This window comes from Sus scrofa, chromosome 15, assembly GCF_054392235.1.
Source record: "Sus scrofa isolate SSC_HxYL_T2T_F1_AM1 chromosome 15, Sscrofa_HxYL_maternal_Yorkshire_Landrace_v2.0, whole genome shotgun sequence".
Classification (NCBI taxonomy): domain Eukaryota; kingdom Metazoa; phylum Chordata; class Mammalia; order Artiodactyla; family Suidae; genus Sus; species Sus scrofa.
The window spans coordinates 33,412,368-33,437,314 of record NC_139397.1 but is presented as its reverse complement, the minus strand read 5'-3'; the positions used below and the strand labels follow the sequence as shown (position 1 = coordinate 33,437,314).

The 24,947-nt window shown below is 39.9% G+C and overlaps 1 protein-coding gene across 10 annotated transcripts in view; it reads right to left on the bottom strand.

The window, feature by feature from the left end:
- Window positions 1–24,947, bottom strand: part of NCKAP5 (NCK associated protein 5) — a 1,198,715-nt gene that overhangs the window by 95,697 nt on the left and 1,078,071 nt on the right. For all 10 annotated transcript variants that reach the window (XM_085001422.1, XM_085001423.1, XM_085001426.1 and 7 more), the window contains 2 exons: window positions 24,689–24,866; window positions 17,344–17,419 (listed from right to left, as the gene is read on the bottom strand). In XM_085001422.1, the coding sequence (XP_084857548.1) occupies window positions 17,344–17,419; window positions 24,689–24,866 (254 nt within the window). The remainder of the gene's footprint in view (window positions 1–17,343; window positions 17,420–24,688; window positions 24,867–24,947) is intronic.

The window sequence follows — 24,947 nt, the reverse complement described above, 5'->3', positions numbered from 1 at the left end:
CAGAGAATAAACTAGTGGTAACCAGCGGGGAGAGGGACAGGGGAGGTTCAAGATAGGGGTAGGGTATTAAAAGGTAGAAACTGCCAGGTATAAAATAAATAAGATACAAGGATGTAATATATACCACAGGGAATGTAACAAGTATTTTATAGTAACTTCATATGGAGTAGGAGTTATAAAAATAGTGAATAACTATGTTGCACACCTAAAACTAATACAACATTGTAAATCAACTTTACTTCTATTAAAATATATTTTTTCTGTGAAAATTTTTTTGTCCTTTTTGCATAAACTTTTCTAGACATGGAGTTCCCACTATGGTACAGTGGATTAAGAATCTGACTGCAGTGGCTCAGATTGCTACAGAAGCATGAGTTCCATCTCCAGTCTCATGTAGTGGGTTAGAGGATCCAGTGTTGCCACAGCTGTTGCATTGCACCTGTGGCTCAGATTCAATCCCTGGCCCAGGAACAGTATATAAAACCAAAACAAACAAACAAACAAACAAACAAAAACCACAAAACCTTTCTAGGCAAAATATTCTGGGTGAGAATTTATGGATGAAAAAATTTAAAAAATTTTAAAGCTTTAATTCCTCAGTGAAACATACTGACTTTGTACCAATGGGTACAAAATCAAAGCCCTGGTACCTGGGGAGGTATGGGGGTGGTAGAAGTGGAAAAGGAATATGATTTTGTTTTTCAGAACTGCTCCTGGAAGCTTTTTCCTCTTCCTGAATGAAAGTTGCTCACGCTCCCTTTCCAAACTGCTACGAGGGCCGTGAATTCAAACTAACCAAGCCCAAGGTCGCCCCTGACAGCACCAACTATGAGACAACAAAGACAGCTCTTGTATTTTCCACATGGAGTACTTACAAATGCCACGTTCACTCATGACACCGATGAACTGATGTCATGGAGGAGCAGAGCTGTTTGGAACTGACTACAATGTCTCAGAAACCAGAGACTGAACTGAATTCCTCCAGAGGAGAGGGGAACCTGGGGATGGAGGTCATAGGGGAAGCCCGGCTGGGGACCTGTTAACCTGTTCTATCTGACTAACAAACATCCTGTTGGGGGGCCTTAATGAAAGTCAACACCTTGTTTCCAGAAGTATCATGCACCGTGCATGGGAATGCCCTTCTTGGGTGCCCTATCAGTGACTAACAGGCATGCCTCAGCCCTGCGTAGAGGCATTCAGAATAAATTCCTTAGTTCAGAAACCCCAAAGGGAAGATGTCAAGTTAACACCCCAGTTTGGTCTCATCCTGTTGTTTGGAGTCCTAGTGGTAATGATTTTGCCATAAAGATGTTTTGGACAGGGCCAAGGTGGTGGATTGTACAGAAAAGAGTTATCACAGCAGGCCTGAGACTGCCCACCTTTAGAAAGGCCTGATTACAAAGGTGAGCCCTTGAGCGGCACCTGGGAACTTGAGTTTTATGAGAGTTGTCACCAGCCTAACTCAAAGGAGTTACTGTGCCTGAGGTTCATGCCAGCAATGTGGTTTATGCTGAACCACAGCTTCCCTTCTGGGGAACTGGGGTTTTTGAAAGCGTTAGGCAAAGTGGTGACCATGTGTTCAGCTCCCAGTAAAAACCATGGGCTCTGAGTCTCTCAGGAACTCAGGTAGTTAGCATTTCACACTTGGTGTCATCACTTATTCCTGGGGGAATTTAGTGTGTCCTGTGTGACTCCCATGTAAGAGGACCCTGGGCCTGGTTACCTCTTGACATTGCCCCAAGCACCATTTCCCTTTGCTGGCTTTGCCATGTATCTTTTCAATGAAAAAAATCTCAGCTATGAGTACAACTTAAAAAAAAAAAAAAAAAAAAGGAAGAAAGATAATATCTATCCTGCGTACACTTTACCCATACCCTTGTTAATAATAACCACAGCAACGAGGAAGACCAGCAAAGGAGCTCTTGCTAATCCCTGGCTTGGTGTAAAGCACTCATATACAAAAAACTCAAAGATCTCAACAAGACTTCAAAGGAGGTCTTGCTATTATCTCCATTTGGCATGAGAGAAAGAAGCTTAGAGAGGTTCAGGAACTTGCTCAAGATCACAGCATCTGTTAGGTGGCAAAGGGGGAACTGAGGTCAGCCTGTGTAACTGCAAACCCCAGGTTGGGAGACTCTATTGAGGGGATCAATGAATGGAAAATTCTAGGCAAATACACGGAGGTGACACTACTGCTATAAACGGACTCTAAGTTCCGCCCACAAGTCATTGGATAAGCTTCGCACCTTTTTTAGTTTACTCAGATCCTGGGATTGAAAGCCCTTTCTTCCCACAGATTCACGGGAGGTGGGAACTTGACATGGATGTGTGTTTCACAGTTCAGGTATATCCTCCTGCCTCAAAGAGTGTTAGAACTTTGGGCCTGAAAGAACATTAGAGAGCATCTAGAAGTCCTTCATCTGATGATACAGGAAATAGATGCAGTGTTTTACACTAAGTCATAAAGTCCCAAACGGGACTTTGGACTCCACCTGTTTTGTTTCCTCAGTACACTGTCTCCTCTTTACCACTTTTCTCTTTTTATTTAAGTTTATTATCATTATTATTATTTTTGGTTATACCCATGGCATATGGAAGTTCCTCGGCCAGGGACTGAATACAAGCTGAAGCTGTGACCTATGCCACGGCTGCAGCAACACTGGATACTTAACTCACTGCACCTGGTGTGGGATTGAACCCACACCACTGCAGAGACAATGCCGGATCCTTAACCTGCTGCATCACAGGGGAAACTCCTACTTTTTTCCTTTAAAGTCTGAATCAATTGTAACCCAGCATATAAGTACTTTCACTTTTTTTTTTTTTTTTTTTAATGGTTGCATCTGTGGTGTACAGAAGCTTCCAGGCTAGGGGTCGAATTGGAACTGCATCTACCAGCCTACACCACAGCCACAGCAACACCACATCTGAGCTGCATCTGAGACACATGGCACAACTTGTGGCAACACCAGATCCTTAACCTACTAAGTGAGGCCTGGGATCAAACCCATGTCCTCACAGATACTAGTCAGGTTCTTAACCTGCTAAGCCATAATGGGAACTCCAGTACTTCCATTTTTTAAATTACTAGTTACATAGGAAAGAGACCTGTTTTAAAGGAGAATCATACACACATATTTCTGACAGCTTGGAAAAACTCTGATGACTGGGTCAATGGCAAGGGAAATGATCCGGTCTTCGGAAACATAATTCACTCATTTGAAAGCAGGGCAGCCCTTGCCCACTTCAAATGTGTGCTTATACACACCAGATGTCTTCCCACTGGGCTCCGAAGGCAGAATACATGGACAAGTTTCAAATGGGCAGAAAGTCACCTTAAAGCATAATCCCCCTCCGTTGGGGAGTTAACACAATCAAGTTACAGGCAGGGACTGTTTATCACAGTGGCATGAAAGTCTCTCCGCAAATTCCTCCTGCTTTTATAATCAAACAATACCATCTCTGGAGTATAGGTTTGAGCTACCTAAGAAACATATTGGAAATTGATTCAGTGCTCCTGGCTAGGCTGTGACAATATTTCATAACCTAGTAACCTCTCAGCTGTATTCTTTCCCCTTCCTGAAAAGCTTTTAGTGGCACCAGGGCGGCAAAGCAGAGATAAAGCAAACATCATCCTTTTATCTGATCCTGTGCAAAAAAAAAAACGAGAGGAGCAGGCACTGTACTGCTGATAAGGAGAATGCTAAATGACTCTTCTCAAATTCTATCAATGGGCTGATGAAAGAAATTAAGACTGACATTGATAAGTTATTTTCTCAGGCACCACCATTTTCAAAAAATGAGGGCGTTACTTTCTGAGCGGTTAAGCCCCAGCTGCATGTCTGCGACTCATTAAAAAGGGCCCAGACCAACTCCGTGCTGTGAGAGATTTACTGCAGTGCTTTACTTGCTTTATATCCACTCTCTCTTTGTTTAGCATTTTATCAAATAAGGATTCATTCAAGTCAAGAGCACCCTGTTCCCAAGATCTCTATTCCTCCTTTTTTCCCCTCAATCCCATATTTCATTATACAACTCAATTTTCGTCACAATTTGCCACAGCTTCTCCCGATCTCCGACTCAATTTTCGTCACGACAATTTGCCACAGCTTCTCCCGATCTCCGACTCTAGCCCGGCGCACCTGTCTTGTGCTAAGGTATTTACTCAAATGTGTAGACTTAATAGGACACATCATTGGGAATCCTGGAGGACTGAGTGCGCAGATCACTTAATTGAGGTGGCTTTTCATTACGTATATATGACTAGGTTCTTACAGTGGGGACAGCGCCTTCCTTTCAAGCTTGATTAGAAGCTCCTGGAAAACTACTGGCTCCTTTCTAGCAAGATTTTTTTTTTTTTTAATTGTCTTCAAGATTAAGAACTGCTGGTTTTAACAGCACTCAAGGCATAGACGGTTCAGCCTAACCACAATGACTGATCAATCCAGAATTACCCACGGTAACATGGAGGTTAAAGATTAAAATTCAAGAGTTGACCACAACCTCTGTTTCTAACTTAATCCCCCAACACCTCAAGTGCTTCAGAATTGATGATGTAACTTTATATCGTGGTCAGTGGTGTGTCCCTTTTCTTCTCTTTCTTCTCTTGGCTGACCTCTCTCCTGGAGATGCTAATGAGCTGGCCAGAGGGCAGACAAGGGAGAGGACAGAGGTGGGGAATGCCCAGCACAGATCAGATAGGCAACCGGGAGGCCCATGCAGCCCATACACATTCGGTTTTGGAGGGTATATTAATTTTTATCTTTCTAAAACAAATGTGAAATATAAACAACAAATTGTTACATTTAAATCATCATCATCATCCAAGAATACTCACAACCCACCTTACCGATTCCAATGGTATTTTTAAGTTCCCAGGCCAGGGATTGAATCTGTGCCACAACAGCAACCAGAGCCGCTGCAGTGACAATGCCGGATCCTAACCCACTGCACCAAAATGGAGCTCCTAAGCCACTCTTGTACCCCTTCCACTACATCCTTCTTCCTTCTACTCCCTCATTTTATATTCTCTTCTGAATAATTCCCAATTCTGCAGTGTTTGCAGGACTCATTCTATAGCTTGTGATTTTTTTTTTTTTTGATACTCAATGAAGTCATTTTTGTCCCTCATGTTTTTAGTTTGTTTCTTGTTTTTTTTTGTTTGTTTGTTTCATTTTTGGCCACTCCGAGGCATGTGGAGTTCCCAGGCCAAGGATCAGATCCAAGTCCCAGTTGTGACGTAAGCCTCAGCTGCAGCAACACTGGATCCTTAACCCACAGTGCTGGGCCAGAGATTGATCTTGAGTCCCAGTACTCTCAAGAAGCCACAGATCCTGTTGAGTCACAGCGGGAACTCCACCCCTCATGTTTTTAGTGGTGTTCTATTGTGAATTAATTTTCCTTAGAATTTTATCTGTACATAAATCTTAGAGTGGGTACCTTAAGAGAGGATTTGACTTGGGTTCTGCTTGATTCCTGGGAACACTACCACCTTGAATCTGTGTTTTGTTTTTTTAGTTTTTTTTTTTCTTTTTAAACTTTTGATTATGATACATTTCAAATATTCTCAGTGTCATGAATCCTCATATAGTCACTGCCCAGCTTAAAAATATTAATATTCTGCCATTCTTGTTTCATTTATTCCCTCTCCCAATTTCTTCTCTGGAATATTTAAAAGCATACCTCAGACAATTTAAAAATTTCAAGCTGAGGAATTCCAATTGTGGCTCAGCAGATTAAGAACCCGGCATAGTATCTATGAAGATACAGGTTTAATCCCTGGCCTCGCTCAGTGGTTAAGGATCCAAGTTGCCACAAGCTATGGCATAGGTCACAGATGGAGCTCAGATCTGGTGTTGCTGTGGCTGTGGCTGTGGTGTAGGCTGGAAGCTGCAGCTTAAATTTGACCTTTAGCCTGGGAACTTCTATACAGCTATAAAAAAAAAATATTACAAGTTGGGGTGGAGTTCCTGCTGTGGTGCAGTGAGTTACGGATCCAGCATTACTGCAGCTGTGGCATAGGTCACAGCTCCAGTTCAGATCTGATCTCTGTCCTGGGAACTTCCATATGCTGCAGGGGTGGCTATATGAGATGCTAGTTGAGAAAATTTACACTGCAGAAGAAAAACTAAACATACATTTTCAGCAGAGATTTCTTATAAAAATTAACTGCATTTACTCCTGGTTGCTGAGGAGGTCTAATTTTCCTTAGCCTGCTAGTTGCCCTCTAGGTTTGGATCTACATACTGCTTCTTCAAACACCAGCTTGAATTATGTTGTTGTTCATAAAAATTGCTTTGTCCAATTAGTTGTTTTATGTTTATGTATTTTAATGATTTTTGTCAGTGATAAGGCTCATTTTAAAAAGTAATTACTAAGAGGTTTGTAGGGGAGATATTAAAAAAAAATTCCTAAGACTGAAATTAGAACACGTTCTAACACCACACACAAAAATAAACTCAAAATGGATTAAAGACCTAAATATACGACCGAATACTCTAAAACTCTTAGAGGAAAACATAGGCCAAACACTCTTTGATATAAACCACAGCAATATCTTCTCTGATACACCTCCTAGAGTAATGACAATAAAAACAAAAATAAACAAATGGGACCTAATTAAACTTAAAAGTTTCTGCACAGAAAAGGAAACCCTAAACAAAATGAAAAGACAAATGGCAGGATGGCAGAAAATATTTGCAAATGAAGTGACTGACAAGGGATTAATCTCCAAAATTTATAAACACTTCCTGCAGAAAATGGGCAGAAGATCTAAGCAGACAAGTCTTCAAAGAAGACAGACAGATGGCCCAAAAAAACCACATGAAAACATGTTCAACATCACTACTTATTAGAGAAATGGAAATCAAAACTGCTATGAGGTACCACCTTACACCAGCCAGAAAGGCCATCATCCAAAAGTCTATAAAACAATTAAGTGCTGGAGAAGGTGTGGCAAAAAAGGAACCCTCTTACACTGTTGGTGGGAATGTAAATTGGTGCAACCACTGTGGAAAACAGTATGGAGATTCCTCAGAAAACTAAAAATAGAACTACCATTTGATCCAGCAATCCCACTCCTGGGCATCTATCCAGAGAAAACCGTGACTCGAAAAGATACATGTACTCCAATGTTCACTGAAGTACTGTATACAATAGACAAGACATGGAAACAACCTAAATGTCCATCGACAGAGGAGTGGATCAAGAAGATGTGGTACATATATACAATGGAATAGTACTCAGCCATTAAAAGGAAAGAAATAATGGCATTTGCAGCAACTTGGATGGGCCTAGAAATTATCATGCTTAGTGAAGTCAGTCAGACAGTGAGACACCAACATCACGTGCTATCACTGACATGTGGAATCTAAAAAAAGGACACAATGAACTTCTTTGCAGAACAGATACTGATGCACAGACTTTGAAAAACTTATGGTTTCCAAAGGAGACGGGTTGTGGGGTGGGGAGATGCGCTGGGGTGGAATGGAAATGCTATAAAATTGGGTTGTGACAATCATTGTACAACTGTAAGCATAATAAAATTCACTGAGTAGTTAAAAAAAAAAGAAAGAAAAAAATATTCAAGCTGGGGAATTTAGGGACCCTAAAGAGAGAGAGTGATTTAATTCCCTGGTGCATGTGAGTGTGAGCTAAATGATTCAGTCTTCAGAGGAGACATGTTTTTCTCTCTTTTGTATAGTTGGAGTTCAGACTCAACTGAGGCTGTCAGAGCTTATTACCATCACCTTTCTCTGCAGGGTGGGTTTGTCACCACTGCTCTTGGGGATCCAGGGGGTAGGGAGAGGTGTTTTTGACTTAGATTCTCACCCTGCTCCGGCCCTAGTGTTTCACCAGGTCAACAGTGTAGCCCCTTAAGACCAAGCTTGAGGTAGGGTGACCAACAGTCCCAGCTCGTCCAGGTCTGAGGGGTTTCCTGGGATGCTGGACTTTCGGTGCTAAAACCAAGAAAATCCAAGTCAAACTAGGACAGTTGGTCACCCTGGTTCAAGGTCACCAGAGACTAGCACATAGCCCTTGAGTAAAAGCTGCCTAAAGCATTTTCTCCTGGTTAGATTCAAGCTCTCTCACTGTCCATAGACTCTGATGAATTCTACCCCAACAGCCAACCATGCAGTTCAGAAAACATGTATATTTTTACACTATATTCTATGCTTTTAGGTGTGGCATCCTGTGAAAGGATTTTGAAATTCTAATTTGAAATATCACCAGGTAAAAGGAGGTCTCTGAAAATTTACTTTAAAAAAACCAAGTGCACATTTTAAAATGTATCAGGTGTCACATAAAAATTGAGATATTTGGCTTCTGCTGAAACAATGCAAAGACTTGATTGCATAGAACCAATCTTCTTCTATGGCGGCAATTGGAACTGACACACAGCTGCTCCCCTGGGATGGATCATGACCTCTCCATTCCTCAAAACTCCCATCACTCATATAATATATTAATGTGAATGTCAAGTCCAGCCCACCTCATGACCTACTCTGCAGCTCATGGCAATGCTGGTCCTTAACCCACCTTGTGAGGCCAGGGATTGAACCCACATCCTCATGGATACTAGTTGAATTCATTTCCAATGCGTCCCAATGGGAACTCCTATCAGCTGAATGGTGACAAGCAACTTGAGCACCCAAAGGAGTTACAAATGGATAGGGCATTTAAGTATACCCTGAGAGATTGCTAGGAGAGTTCCTTTGCTGTAGGGAGCCCCTTGGCAACCCTGAAACAATCTTGGCTGTCCATCCTTTTACATGAATACTTGACTCTACTCATCACAGCTCACCACTTGTTAAGAAACTGTATGGAGACTAGTGCATTTAGTTGGTCCAAGGCTAAGAGAGAGAAAATGACAATGTGTGTGGATTTTTTTTTAAATTTTAGGGCCACAACTGCAGCATATGGAGGTTCCCAGGCTAGGGGTTGAATCAGAGCTGTAGCCACAGCAATGCCAGATCCTTAATCCACGAGAGAGGCCAGGGAGCGAACCTGCATCCTCATGGATGCTAGTCAGATTTGTTTTCACTGAACCATGATGGAAACTCCAAAAATGTGTTTTTATTTTAAAAGTATAAGCACGAGTATCACAGTGATTGGATGTCTACTTCTTATAATATTGGTCTTAAAAAAGTAAATTTCTGTGGACTATGCCTTGTCTGTAGGATAAAGTTTAAACATCTAGGCTTGGCTTTCAAGGTCTCTGTAGTCTGGTCCTATCCTACAAAACCACCTCTCGCTGTACCTCATCCTCAAAACTTACCCTTGCCTCTAACCTAGCTGGTCTTTCCCTGACTCCCCTTCCCTACATGGTGCCCAAATCCTATCTCTAGGTCTTTGCTTATGCCGTTTCCCTTGAGTTGAGGGACATCTCCCTCCCCTTTGCTGATGAAGTCCTACCCCTGAGGAAAGTGGTTCCCAAACTCTGCCACATTTTGGAATCACTTGGGGATCTTTACAAATACTAATGCCTGGCTTCCCTCCCTGAGACCTTTTGATTTAATTGTTATAGGGTGTTACCTGAGCATAGGCATTTTTAGAGCTCTCCCAGGGGATTGTGATGTGTTACAGAGTTTGGGAGCCACTGGTGTATATGGCAAATGCTCTTAAACATCAGCATCTTACTCTCCCACTCTTGTCTTTTCCTTACAGATGAACGTCAACATGTCTGGCCTCACCAAAGATGGGCTCTATACCCTGCTCTGTGCATTTATATGTACGGAGAGCATGACTCCATCTTATCTATGATTGAACTGTACCAGAATTACTTGTTTGCTTCTCTGTTTCCCTCCTGGGCTGGAGTTCATAGGGTGTGGGTACTATGTCTTATTCACATCAGTATCCCTAGCCTCTAACCTAGGGCGGGGCTGGGAGAAGACGCTCAATCTAGGCTTGTTGAACTATGCACAACTCAGCTCCCTGGTGCACTTAGAGAATGAATATTTGATTGGAGGAAGAAAGCCATAGTTTTAACTCTCAAAGTCTTCAATTCTCTCTCACTCTAGTGGGAAAAAAAAAGAAAAAAAAAACAAACAGAAGGAGGGAGTTATAGACTAGGACTCAGTATACTCACAAATACAGAAATAGCCACCAAAGCCTTATCTCTCATGACTTCCTCTGGTACTTAGAGGGAATCACTCATAAGGACCAAGCTGATAGATGATAAAAACAGAGAATCAGCCGCCAGGGAGTGAGCAACTAGAAGGATGATATGCTATATTCCACATACAAAGTAGATACTCAACGGATGTAAATTAATATTACTATTTCTGGCCCTTGGTTAGAAAGAACCACATGGTTCTGTTTCCATGGGTTTACCTTCATGACACATGGAGTTTGTATTTCAGGCTGCCAGATGCAAAGATCTCCCTTTGAAATTTGTCACTTGGAGTTATAAATGGGTGAACTCAGGACAGCCATAACAGAAATTTCCTTGCCCAAATGACTCCACAGTACCTCTTAGATGTCATTTGTATATTTGGAAATGTAGACATATTATCATCCTAGAGAGTATTAATATGAGATCCAAATTATATAAAACCACTTCATCCTATTCCTCATCTGTAGGTATTATTATCTAGGTAGCTTCCAGTTCAATGGCAGCCTGTTAGTTGCCAGCAGAACATTATCTATTAAAGTTGTTATTGAGAACACTTGTACCTCCCACTCACATTTGTTTTGATCATCAATAGCTCATTCTTTCTACAATTAAGCCAAATATGTCAGCATCCTACTCAAAATGTGACTTTTAACTCAAATAGCCTTCTACTCAAAAAACTGTGAAAGCCTGATCAGCTTTCTGAAATACATTTTTACTTTTAAAATGAATGGCATTCCCTGTACATCAAACTTCTAAACTTTTTCAAATTTTCTCAGTGGGGAAAATTAATATTATTCTTGAAATAAGACAGATAATTATTAAGGACTTTAATTGATTGGCAGCTACAGTACAGGAAGCCCCAGTGCCCTATTGGTTCTAATTTTAGAGAAAAGAAAATTCTAGAGGCACTGAATTCCATAAAAGATTTATTTGAACTCCTGTAGACTTTGTGGATGACCAATTCTATGTTTAGTCATAAATATGGTGCTGGCAAACTAATCCAAGTTCAATATATTTTCTCAAAAAGTTAGCCATGGTTAACTGTACAAGCAGAGAGTGGTGGTTGTTCAAATCACGCAAAACAGAGACTAAGCATAAATCACTGAAACTAATTATATCTTTCTCCACAAACAACTCTCCAAATTTATTTTCCTATGGCTTTCTTAAATGACGGTGAAAATTTGCTTGTGCTCCTATCAAGAAGATCACCTTGGTAGGGGGAAAGCAGCAGGCTGAGATTGCTACATGTCCTCCAATAACCACTCTCTCTTCTGGAGTTAAGAGAACTTTCACATTTTTTTTTTTCCTTTCCTGGACACATGCCCTCCTTTCTGGAGCAATTTTTCTATCCTATGCTATTAAGTACAAGCCAATGGACTGTTGGCCGAAGGATGGGTCAAACCTGGGAAGTGTTCTTAGAGGGATGAACCCCATTCTTCCTCATCCCCCTTCCTTCCCGCAGGTTGGAAAGTGGACATAAGCAATGGTTTTTCAACAGCCATCTTGAACCATGAAGTGACCTTGGGAATGAAACCACATGAAGCAGAGAGATAGGACAGGAGGGTCTGGGACTGCCCATCAGCCTGGACAACTTCCCTCTGGACTGTCACATGTGATGGCAAAAAATTTCAATTCTTATTTTTTTTAAATTTAGAGCATAGATGGTTTATAGTTGTGTCAATTTCTTCTACACAGCATAGTGACCCAATCATACATATATATACATTCTTTTCCTCATAACTATCTTCCATTATGTTCTATCCCAAGAAATTGGATACAGTTCCCTGTGCTGTACAGTAGGACCTCATTATGTATCCATTCTAAATGTAATAGTTTATATAGACCTACCTTGAACTCCCAGTCCATCCCACTCCCTCCCCACCCCACCAGCGACCATAAGTCTGCTCTCCCTGTCTGTGATCTGTTTATGTTTTGTAGATAGGATCATCTGTGCCATATGTATATATATTAAATATAATATATATATTATATATATATATTATACACACACATATATATATTTTTTATTTTTATTTTTTATTTTTTTGCTTTTTAGGGCGGCACCTATAGCATAGTGAAGTTCCCAGGCTAGGGGTCCAATTGGAGCTACAGCTGCCGGCCTATGCCATAGCAGCATAGGATTCAAGCTGCGCCTTTGACCTACACCACAACTCACAGCAACGCTGGATCCTTAAGTCACTAAGCAAGCCCAGGGATCAAACCTGTGTCCTCATGGATACTAGTTGGGTTCGTTGTGGCTGAGCCACAATGGCAACTCCTGTGCTATATTTTAGATTCCACATATTTACCACTGTGCTTTGGTTTTCTTTCTCTCCCATTGGAACCTAATCCTACTGGCACTAATAATGAGAGAAATCTAGTCTTAGGTTTAAAAATAACTGTGGTCTGGATAATCCAAACAGTGACTGTTGACTATATTATTTTAGGGCTTTAAGACAATGAAGTAGGTTCTGGAGTTCCTTCCTTTAGATGAGATAAATATCTAGGTCCTATTTCTTGTTCTCCATGTAACTGAGGTACTTGATTCAAAAACCTGTGAGACCCTCCCCTTTCTCTCTTGAAGAACCATAGCTACAGACATACTGACAACACATCAGACCTTCTCTCTTCTTCTGGGGGAAGAAGCTCCTACATTTGCTGACCTTCACTGCAATCTGGTATATAGATTTCTTGACAATAATAACGTATTCATTGTCTCTTTTATCCCTTCTACCTCTACCAAACTCTAGACTGGGCACATGACTACCATGGATTAGGTGCTTTATGGTTGGATGGTAAAAGGATACAAGAACAAGGTCTATGTGTTACAGAGGTAAAAATGGCCATTGTGCCTGGTGATCCAGATCTTCTCTATTTGGCTCAGCATAGCCTGTCTCAATTCTTCACCCTCAGGCAGGCCATTTCTCAAAGTAGGGTTATAGGACAAAAAAACTCATTTCCCCTTGTACCGCTCCTTGTGCTATTCATTTCTGAAGTTGAAGTCAGGTTAATTCCTGTCCTTTCTTTTTCACCCAATAATTTGCTCCAATCAGTAATGTGAGTGCCTAAAATTTTAGCTCCCAAGAGTTCCTTGTAAATAGAGGTAGAAATTTTTCTTGAGTCCTTGTTATAATGCAAATACAGAATAAAATATCTGTTTAATCTATTACACACCAACATGAGTTAGTTTACCAGATTAGCCAGCTAAAGCCTCTGAGGGAAGAAGGAATAAGAAAGTGAAACACCCTGGGAAGATGGAATAAACTGATGTATGGTTGGTTAAGTAAGTCAAAGTGGGTACTGGTGAGCCCCCATTATCCTCCTTCTGGTATATTAGCTGTTGGCTAAGACTAGTTTGGAGAGGAGGGGAAGAAGAAGGGCAGCAGAAAGAGCCCCTGGAGGCAATTCCTGAGGTGGGTAGGAGAGCACCAGGCAGCTTCATAGAGCTAACCAAAGAAGGTTCAGTCCTCAAGATCCTTAGAACTAGATCATGTCCCTTGTTCCATTCTCCTGTGGTGCTGGGAGCCAGAAGGGTTCCTTTAGAAGAGACTAGGAGTGCACCCAGCCAATGGGGAGAGTAAACAAATTTCATTCCTCCATGGGGCACTGGAACATCTGCCCATTGGGGCTATTGGGACAAATCGCATTTAAAAAAATATATATAGCTGATTTACAATGCTGTGTCAATTTCTCTGTACAGAAAAGTGACTCAGTCATACATACATATACATTTCCTTTCTTATATTACCTTCCATCATGGTCTATCCCAAGAGACCAGATATAGTTCATGTGCTATACAGCAGAACCTCATTAATTACCCATTCCAAATGGAATAGTTTGCATCTGTCAACCCCAAACTCCCAGTCCATCCAACTCCCTTCCCTCTCCCCCAGGAAGAGATTGTTCTTTGTAACTTTCTTAGATTTGAGGGAAATATCACAAATCCTACACTTCACAGGAGTCTACCAGGCAGCCTTGCTTTCTTAGTGATTATTTAAGCTTGGCTTCTTCCTTAAACTCCTCTAAAGACATTTCTTCCTCTTTAAAAGAATTTCCAAATTTCCCATTTCCTCTCAGGAGATTATTTTTGATGCTATCACTGGCTGATGTTTTGAATATGAGACAATGTTATTTGAATTCCTACTGATCATTTAATCCTATTAGATCATTAGTGTAATACATTGGGTGAATCCATTACAGTTACATAGCAAGAAAGAACAATTAGAAAGATGGTGTTTGTGATCGTCTGTGTTAATACTCCTATTATGCTAGTCTAGTCATTTGCTTGTTGCTTATTAACATGAAAGTCTGACATTTATTAAGGCAATTTTAAAGAAAAAATCTAGTTGTATTATTTAACTTAATTCATGAATCTTGAATTTCAATATAGAGCATGTTTAGTTAATAATATCTTGTCCTGTAATCAACTCATAACATTTTGATTAAAACAACATGATTATCCTTAACCACGGAAATGCAAACAGTTGGATTCACAGATTTTTCTGATTGTTGTTCTCTGCCAAAGATATTAGCTGATATTTGGTTAGACTAAGGCCACATTTAGATTTGCTTAGTGGCTGTGATTATTAATATTCTATGGTTATAAATATTGTGAGGATATGTGATAACCCAGGTTAGACAAAATGAAGAACATTTGAATTCTCAGGGTGATAAGAAGATATTTTCACTCATTTGGGGAAATAAAAATAAATAACCAGTTGATTTGTTTCATCTTATTTAGCCTTGAAATGGGTCGACTTTTTAAATGTTCTGTGGTAATATTATTGTTTGGCTAACTCATTCTTTTCCTTTTTTTGGGGGGCCACATCTGTGGCATATGGAAGTTCCCAGGCTAGGGGTTGAGTCAGAGCTGTGGCTGCCAGCCTACACCACAGCCACAGCAGCACGGGATCTGAGCTGTATCTGTGACCTACACCACAGCTCATGGCAATGCTGGATCCCTAACCCATTGAGCAAAGCCAGGGATTGAACCTCTGTTCTCCTGGATACTAGTCATGTTCATTACCGCTGAGACACAATGGAAATTCCAGGGAATATTTTCAATCCTTTTCTGCCACTTTATGCAATAGAGGCTGGAAAGCAACATACTGACTTTTCCAGCATCCCTTGCAGCTAGGATTGGCTTTATGATCTTGTTCTCATTGATGACATGTAAAGTGAAGTCTTGGGTGAGGGTGGGGCAGGGGGGGGGCTGGGATTCTGAAGGAACTTCTCCTTTTCCTTATACGCTGTGTCCTGAGTGTAGCTGGGATGCCCAGAGTGGTGGGAATCAATTTGTAACCAGAAGTGACAAGCATGAGGAGGAAAAAAAAAAAGGGAAAACATTGTTGAGTTGTTACTCGTTTTTTATGTTTGGCTTCCTCTAGACTTTTAATTATATAAGGTGATTAGGCGGGTTTATTACTTAAGTCATGGATGGTCAGTTTTGTTATTACTTGCTGCCGATAGCAGGTTATTCAGATAGAGCTTTGAGAAGAACCTACAACTATGTAAAGGTTAAGTTAGTTCACTGTCGGAAATTTATTTCTATGAGAATAATCTAAACCAGCCCTTTCTAGCAGAACTTTGTGTGATAATGGAAAAGTTCACATATGCTCTATAGGATATGTGGCCTCTGAGCACTTAAAATGTGAATGTAATTGAGGAACTGAATTTTTAATTGTATGTAGTTTAATTTAAATTGAACCTGAAGTAATAACTACATGTTACTCTGGCTATCATGTCAAACAGTACAGATCAGAATTGATAGTTTATAAAAATACTTAGATTACTATAGCTCTTTTGAAGAAAATTCAGCTTCTAACTTTATATATGTTATTGTACAAGCCCAAGAACACCTCATTATGGAAAAATGATGACTCAGTGGGGCTTTACATAGTGCCATGTTTGAAGGTTGTTAAACAATATTTTACTTGCATAGTAGCTACCTACGCAGAACTGATACCCATTTAAGCATTTTACATTGACAACTATATTAAAGGATGTCTTTTTGGAATAATCATCTCATTCAGACTCCACTTATTCAGCTGTTTGTGAAGACTTTTGTATTTCCAATTAGAACTGAAAAGAATAATACTAGTGTGCCAGCCTCATTAAGCTGTGGGTGTACAATAACTCTCTGAGATAAACTATAAATTATCATTGGCAGAGGACTACTGTGTAGGCTAGAAAATTGGTTGCAAAACGTACCAACATGGTGCTAGGAGTGGTGAGATGCTGAGAGTTGGCAGCTGCAGTCCTTCATGGAAAGGGCAGGAGTGGTGAATACTGATTGTACAAGAAGCCAGAAATCTCTGAGGCTGTCATGCTCTAGAGTACGATATTCAGTACTATTTACTGTCTACTACCCACGACACTCAAATGTGATTTGAAGAAATAATTCTCTCATGTCTTGGTGCTTTGTATAAAAATAATCAGCGTGCCTACATTCCCAGCTTTTAGAGCCTGAACAACAACTAATTTTGCAAGTCCAAGATGGCCCAGAGCTGTTGAAGTTATCACCCCTTCCACCTCCTGACAAGGATCACGATCAAGACAGCTACTCTATTACCAGTTGCCTCCTGGCTGCTGGAAACAGGTCAGCAGAATTCTTTTGTGTTGAAACCCGAGTTCTTCCCATGTAGGCTGCTGTAAAATGTTAGGACATAGCTGACAAGCCAAACGTATCTCTGAGACAGGACTAACTATAGTGGGATTCTAACAGAAAAGATGATGAAAAGGAGTTGGAGGTTTGGGCAAGCCATATATACTTAATCTATACAGTTCCATGTGTAAAACATACTCAATTAAACAATATTCAGTTTAAGAAAGCCATCCCTCCACATTTCTAACAAGTAGTAGTTGCACAGGGTCTTCCTGAGTTGATTACAGCAACCGGATCAATTTAAAGTTGGTTTTCTCCTCAGAGAGAAATTATTTATCCTCAGTATCATTTTCATTTTGTATTAACAAGCAGTGGCTTCTTATCAGCTTGTATTGCATTCCCTGGCAAACACCTATGTTTTCTTCATAGGTCTTGCTTTTGATGTTCTTGTTTGATGGCAGCTTCCAATGTATAAGGAGATAAAGATAAGCACATGTGAGAAGTGAAGACCCAGTCTTGGTAGAGGTGGGCATAAGACATGGTCATTGGGAACTTACTCTGACTGAAATAAGGGAGCAGGTAGAAAGTATCTTGGCTAAAGACATATACAGATGTGAATTTTTACCTATGGCATGGCTCTGAAATGCAGAATCAGCAACTGTGTCTTCATCCTCTGGCAGGTCTTCATTTGCCTCTTTTATCTGTAGTAACAAGGAAATACTGTGAGTTCTTATGTGTCACATCAAATTGATCATTAAATTAATTGTTTGCCATCCTCAGAATATTGGAACACTCAATAACAAGCATGCATGTATGTGTGCGTTTGCGTACATAGACGTGTAATATTTTCTTCACTCCACCTTTCCCCACACTATCACTTGGCTTCATTACAAGTTTTAACTACAAGACCGTATTTTTAGAAGTATAACTCCAGCTCTGAAAGCAAGGATACCTGATTTTATATAAGATTTTCAAGATCACAGCTTTAGTTTTTTTAAATACTTAACAAAATCAGTAACAGAGAACTGTTAGAAAAAATTAAAGTCTAAGGAAACATAATTCTTCCAGAGACAGTGACCCCATGTCAAGTTATTTTAATGAGAATAAAGAAATATACTTAGATCTATTGACCCTCTCCTAGAGTATAACTCTCTAGGAAAATGTTATTTTGTTACTGCTGTTCTTTCCAGAATGAAATATGAAACGACTATGATGTGTGCTCAGTGAATTAAAGTGGTTACACACTTATCTAGATTTTTTCAGGTCAAAAAACATTGCCCTTATTGGGAGTTCCTGATGTGGCACAGTGAGGTTGTCTCTGTGGTGGTACAGGTTGGATCCCTGGCCCAGGAACTTCCATATGCCATGGGTGTGGCCAAAAAAAATCCCCCTTATATTTCAGATAGAGTAACCAGATGCTGAATGGTGAAGCACCAAATGGAACTTGAGCAAGAATCTAATAAAGTCACAGTATGTTACAAACAAGAATTCCAAGATCCAGCAAGGTTCCTTAAACATATTGTAAGTGGCAACACTGGAACCAAAACTCAGGCCCCTTACTTCCCAATCTTGTAGCAGCAGAAGTAACAATATCATTAACAAGAACAATAAAATAAAAATAGCCATCACATAACTATTATGTAGCAGGTATTGTTTAAGCTCCTGGAATCTTTGCTTTCATAATCCTTTGTCATGCTAGGAGGCAAGCACTACTCTTAGATCATTTTAGAGGTAAAGGCCCTGAAGAAACAGACAAGATAAGTAATTGCCCAGGTGGTACAACCAGGATTCAAATATAGCAAATCTGGCTTTAGAGTTGTGTTCTTCTGGGGGAAATGTTGTTATTCTCAAATTTACACTGATCTATGCCAGTGTAGACTTGGATTCCAGGACAAGAGAGTTTGTGATCCTTGGTGGAAGGATCTTAAATGGCTCTTTTGAAATACATCCCAGCCAGTAACCTGGGAAGCCAATGATAATGATGTGAACTATGCAATGAGTATGGTGGGGATACATCAGAGGTTGTCAGTGGATTTGCTCCGGGGCTCGAGGTGAATGCCAAGAAGCCATTACCTTATACTTGCAATGGAGAAAGTCATGTGCTTGCATACTTATCTTGAGCTAGACTTGGCTTTCTACTGTTTAGCTCCTATTTTTTATATTTAATGGAATAAGACCAATTTTTTACATTTAATGAGTATGGTTCCAGTATCAGAATGTAACTGGTACTTAATCCATACATACTGAGAGCCAAAAGATGGCAAACTCCACGGAGTATGAAGATGGCAACCTGAACTGTCAGAAGAAGAGGGTGTGAAGGGCTGAATATCCACAGGCCATGCTCTTTCACTTCCTTTCCCCATGAGCTGTCTGGTGTCTGCACTGCCTCCTTTGTTAGCACTTCCAGAGGGGGAAGTTAGGGAATGGGGGAAGATGGCTACGTCAACCAGTTTGTGTTTTGAGCAGTGCACATTTATGGATGGCAGAGACAAAAAGCTCTGTGAGCATCCTCTAGATTAAGATATTATTTATCTGCCTTTCAGAGTTCACTGGGCTCAGTGATCTCTTTGTGACAAGGCTACAAGAAACCCTAAAGCATGGATACCCCAAGCATCTTAATTTCCATGAAGAATCCAACAGGTACATTCTCTCCTCATTTACAGAAACATCAAGACAATCTATTTATATATTCAGCCCGTTCCAACACTTATGACAGTATGCTCCAGATCTTCCCACACCTGTTATGTAAAAGAGTATTTCCTTTGGGTTTTTCTAAATTAACCAGTTTTAAACTTGAAAGGGTGCTGTGTTAACCTGCTGGAACATGGGTGAATCATCCTCTCCATCAGCCTATGAAGCTCTGAGCAAAATAACCCGATAATTAGAACAAGATTCTCATCTTGGAGATGTAGGAAAAGAGGCTCCAGAGAGGGTTGGTAATCTGTTCAAGGTTCGGATAGGATTCTGGTTTCAGAGTGGGCACTTCTGACCCCTATTCATGTCTGCGATTCAAGTTTTCAGAGTGTGCCATGCTGTCACAGTCATTCTTCCCAGTCCTTTCCAAGAACCATTATATCTTTCTCAGTGTCTGGCAATGAGATAGGTAGGCAGTATTCCAAATACATGCAAACTATATTTTTATTTAAGAGTATCAAAAATTTTCCAGTGTATGTGAGTGTGCACGTATGTGTATGTGTGTGTCTGAGTACCCTGCTTCGTTTCCCTACTTGCCCCCTAAGCCTTCTGTGGAACTTCACCATCTTTTTCCAATTATCCTATTTAAGAAGAAAAATAAAAACCATTTGAGGTCCTCTCCATCAGCTCCTTGTCAGAACTTTTCTGGGGCTTTGAGTGCTTACCGGCAAATTCTAAATTTGGCCTCTTGGATATTGATCAGAGGAAATGGGCCGCTAGTTCTTTCAGCTCCCCAGAGCTAAGGACCCATGAGGAGTGATGACCCACTAGGGGAAATTTTGAATTCTAAGGGGATGAAGAATCAACAAAGGAATGGAAAGTGGGGGAGTGTCTTAAATGGCAGACTTGTCAGCTCTAATTATCCATACAAATAGATTTCAATGCAAAGTGGTGAGTAATTAAAAAAATCCATTTGCCTATGGAAATGAGGGGCATAATTTATTTTGGCATCAGATTCCCCTTGCTAATTATATTTTTCATAGGCTGAAATTAAAATTAATTTTTACTCTTGATCACACAAGAGCTGGGTGTTGGCGAAGGAGTGTGGAAGCTTCCCGGGGGCGAGGGGCTGCCAGCTCAAGATTAAGATTTGCCCAAGGGGAGTTCTCTTCTTGTTGTGGCTCAGTGGTGTTATGAATCCAAATAGTATCCATGAGGATGTGGGTTTGATCCCTGGCCTCTCTCAGTGGGTTAAGGATCCAGTGTTGCCATGAGTTGTGGTATAGGTTGCAGACACAGCCTGGATCCTGAGTTGCTGTGGCTGTGGTATAGGCCAGCAACTGCAGCTCTGATTCAATTCCTAGCCTAGGAATTTCCATATGCCGCTGGTGTGGCCCCAAAAAGCAAGAAAAGAAAAAAAAAAAGAATTTGCCCAATATAGGTGCAGATGGAACCGTCTTCATCTGACAGAGCACTTCACAGGTGGGGATGGTCACAAAAATCAAATAGTCTGGTTCAGAAAGATTTAGCATATTTACAGCCATCACTCTACCAGGAACAGATGCAAATCAATGTCAGTAATATTATCCTATTTGGTAAGAAGTAGCAGGTGACTCATAGGAAGTAACAGTGGCCTATTTTTGGTTTCACTTTGCCATAAGTCCTTGAGCCATCTTCTTTTTTTCATTTTGGCTGCCCTGCAGCATTTGGAGTTCTTGGGCCGGGAATCAGGTTGGAGCCGCAGTCTCGCCCTAAGCTGCAGCTGTGGTACCACCAACCGGATCTTTAACCCACTCTGCCAGGCCGGGAATTGAATCCGCGTCCCAGCTCTCCTAAGACGCTGCGGGAGCTCCACTTGCGCCATCTTCTAATGGTTCACTTCCAGCTCTTACTCATCTTTGAGCTCTACAGTGGTAGACAAGAACTGCACTAAATACCAGTCTCTAACCATTAAATGTCGCCGTGCCCATTCTTCTCTATTAACCTCTCCCATTAGAAAAGCTGTGAGGAAGGAGCTTACAAAGGACATGGGGGGCGGGGGGTGGGGAGAAAAGAATTCACTGCTGACAAAAATATATACTTAATTGCAGAATTAAACTCAATATTTGGAGACACCCTTCATTTGGAATTTTGCATGTATTTCTTCTCTGAATCATCTTAACATGAATTGCTCCCCAAGAAAACAATATTTTCATGTTAAAGGTCATTGAAAAGGAAAAAGACATGATGAACCTCTGAGACTGAGAGAAGGGTCTTTCCAGGGAAAGCTCCTGGCAGGCATTACCTTTAGAAAACTCAGTCATTTAGAAAACTTTGCAGGAGGAGGGCAAAATGTGCCTGCTTCTAATTAGCATCCAAATAGTGTTCAGAACAGAATTGTTCAGTTGAAGATGCGGAAATTAGAAAATTTTGCAGAACATAATAAGATGATAACAGTTTGTGTAATTATTGTACTATTTTATGCGACTTCATCACCAGAGCACCATTTTAAGGGGATTGTATCAGATGCTTTTTTTTATTAGCATATGTGATTTTTTTTCAGACTATGTGACACTGGGTGAAGAGAATATTCATAATTTAAATGAAAATGCCCATATTAAAATGGCCATCTCTTCCCATTGCATGATGAAGGTATATGATCTCGTTAATTTTGTTAATGATTTTTTTGTCCAGTGACAGTTAAATAGAAAGCTGGAGTTGTCTTCCTTTGAGACCTTTCATTTCAGAAAATGATCTAAATCCACAGGAAGGAAGGACTTACAATATAGCAAGGGAAGTGAATTTCTTTCTGACTTATTTACTCAATACTGATGCAATCTTATCTGGGGATGCCTTTTTCCCCTCTTATAATGACTTTATATAATTTAAGTAAAAGTACTAAGTAACCTGGCCCTTGTCTAAATTACACAAAAATTAGAGCTAAGTGGTCTGGAAATGATGGTGTCAATGGGGATATAAGCCTCTAATTAAGGCTTTGGAAAGAGAAAAAGGTTTAATTCAGTAAGGCATTAATGGCACATCTATACATATTTTAGAATGCATCTGGCATTCTTGAAAATGGATATGCAGTTACTGGCGAACTAAATGGAGGTGTGTTACATACATGGACCTGTTATATATATGGAAATAATCTTTCTATTATAATCACCATAGATTAAAATAATCAAAATGCCTTAAGACTCTCAGAACTACATATAGTTTTAGTTTGTAAAGGGCAAAGGATGATGGTATATTATAAGATTTTTGGACAGTGATTTTTTTTTTTCAGGAAAAAGGTGTGATATATAATGTATTAGCACAGCTATTGTTTTCATCCAAAATAATTACTGTGAGAAGAATTCTTTGCAACACATTTTCAAAGAAGCAGAGAGAAAATTCACCTTGAGACCCAGGAGGGGAAAATTCCCTTAAACTCTTAATTTTAAAGGGTTCCTGGGTTTTCACATCCATGTGCTATGGTATTAGACCCTATCTTATTTTGCATCTAATTTCCTTCCTATATAAGGCTGATAACATATAATAAATAGGTTTTCACTGATACTGTTTTACCAGTCTCTAGAGATGAAAAAACACCATTGCATCTTACATTTGAAAAAATGACTAGTTGGTCAACTATCTCGGTTAATAATGTTCTTCTACATGGAAAGCTTCCCAGCATGACTAATTTCCTTTTGCAGCTAACTAGAAAAACTAGCACAGCCATATTGATTATGTATATCTGGGGTGGTTAGGGAATCTTTGTGCTTCACAGGAAACAATCAGAGTGTTTCTTGCAAAATTCTGGAAGGACCAAAGGACATAGTGCCACTTCGTAAAAGACTGAAAATGAGAGAGGAAAAGCACAGAAAATTATTTTAGCAGGAAGAAAGTAAAACTGAAATTGTAAAAGCTAAACAGAGATTTTTTTTTTTTTGGTACTTTAGTGCAGTGAAACTATACCCCAAGCTGTCAGAGCCATATTAAATGGGGCATAGTTAAATTGAGTGCCTTTGATAAGGGGCTCTGCCAGGCTATCAAAGTTTTAGATCAGTCAGATTGAATTTCCACCATATTGCACATTTCCACACATTTATTCCCTCTTTTCTTTCGGAGACACTACAAGGGCAGCCTGAGTTATGCTGATAATTTGTGATTTTATAATGCAAGGGGCATCAATGTTTTCAAGAAGGAATGATACCACAGAAGCCAGAGCAGGAATGGGGGAAAAGAAAAAAAAAAAAAAAACAACTTTTGCCAATTACATAGTCTGCATATCATTTCAGAGTATCTGATTAAAAAAAACTTATAGCTTTTTGGAGTCAGGAGTTATATGAAAAAAAAAAGCATTTAAATGTTGCATTTGTCTCAAATTCAAGTGAAATGCTAAGAAACACTAAGCAACAATAAATGATTAATAATTAATAACTAATAATGTCAAACACTACTATTTCTAAAATCTCCTTTATTCTTGAACCACTCCAGAAAAAATGAATAATGACTTCATATTTCAGGTTTTCCCTAGGAAACTGGTAGCACATAGTATATTTTAATAATCTATTTTATCAGAGTACAAAAATATATGGATTGATAATTCTGAAAAGAGCATTTTTGTTGTTGTTGTTTGAGTGCTTTAAAATTTGTGTCAAGGGACAATGAACATCACCATATCAATGACACAAGAAGAGAAAGAAGGCAGAGAGGAAGTGCAATTTAAGGTAATTTTAAAACAAAAATATTATCTGAAGCTAGCATATCCTGGGGAAATAGAGAAATATCCTTTATTCATTTTTCTAAAGGAAATTGCCCCCTGAGTTCTGGACCTTATAATTAAAAGTCTAAATGATAGGGAGTCAAGTTCCACAAAGGATATCTTAAGTCTTAACTCCTTCTGTCTTAGGTAGGATAAATTGGTATATATAGCTGTAGGGGAAAAGGGAAAATTCTTAAATCAAATCATCGAAATAGCTAATATTCTCTTAAGTTGTTTTGCACTTTTATTTTTTATAATCACCTCTGTTCCATTCTGCATTGCTGGAAATGATGGAAATAATCACCCAAACAAATTCCCAGCACAGGGATACAATCTGGAGATGACATCAGCAGTATCTTTTGTCTGCACCGTGATTATACCATCATTCCGAAAAGAGAGCTACGGAGGCAATAGTAGTGAAGGGAGTGAGGCCCATTCCAATCTAGCTGCCATCATTTAGCTACAGTGTCACCAAGATTTTTTCTTCTCTTTTGCTTTTCACCCTGCCAACTCTTACCTACATATTTCCTCAGCCAAAGAAAGGCAGAATCCAACCAGCCCATCTCCGAACCTAACACTTTGACAACCAGGATGGTGAAGCACTTACCAGGGAACCCTTCGGTATGTCCATATCAGCTTTGGTTTTGATGTTCTTCCTGTGGTTTCCCTGAGTGCTGATAGAGCTGCTGGGGAGACAGGGGCCCTGGGAGCTGCCCTTTAACATGCTTCTGCAGGAAACATTATTTGATCCACTTTCTGTCTGTTGAGCTGCTTTCTTATCAACTCTGCAGGTAGAAGGTGATTCCTCTGATAAATTACATTGCTCTTCTTTGATCACTCTACTTTCCCCAGTCTTTTAACATGTA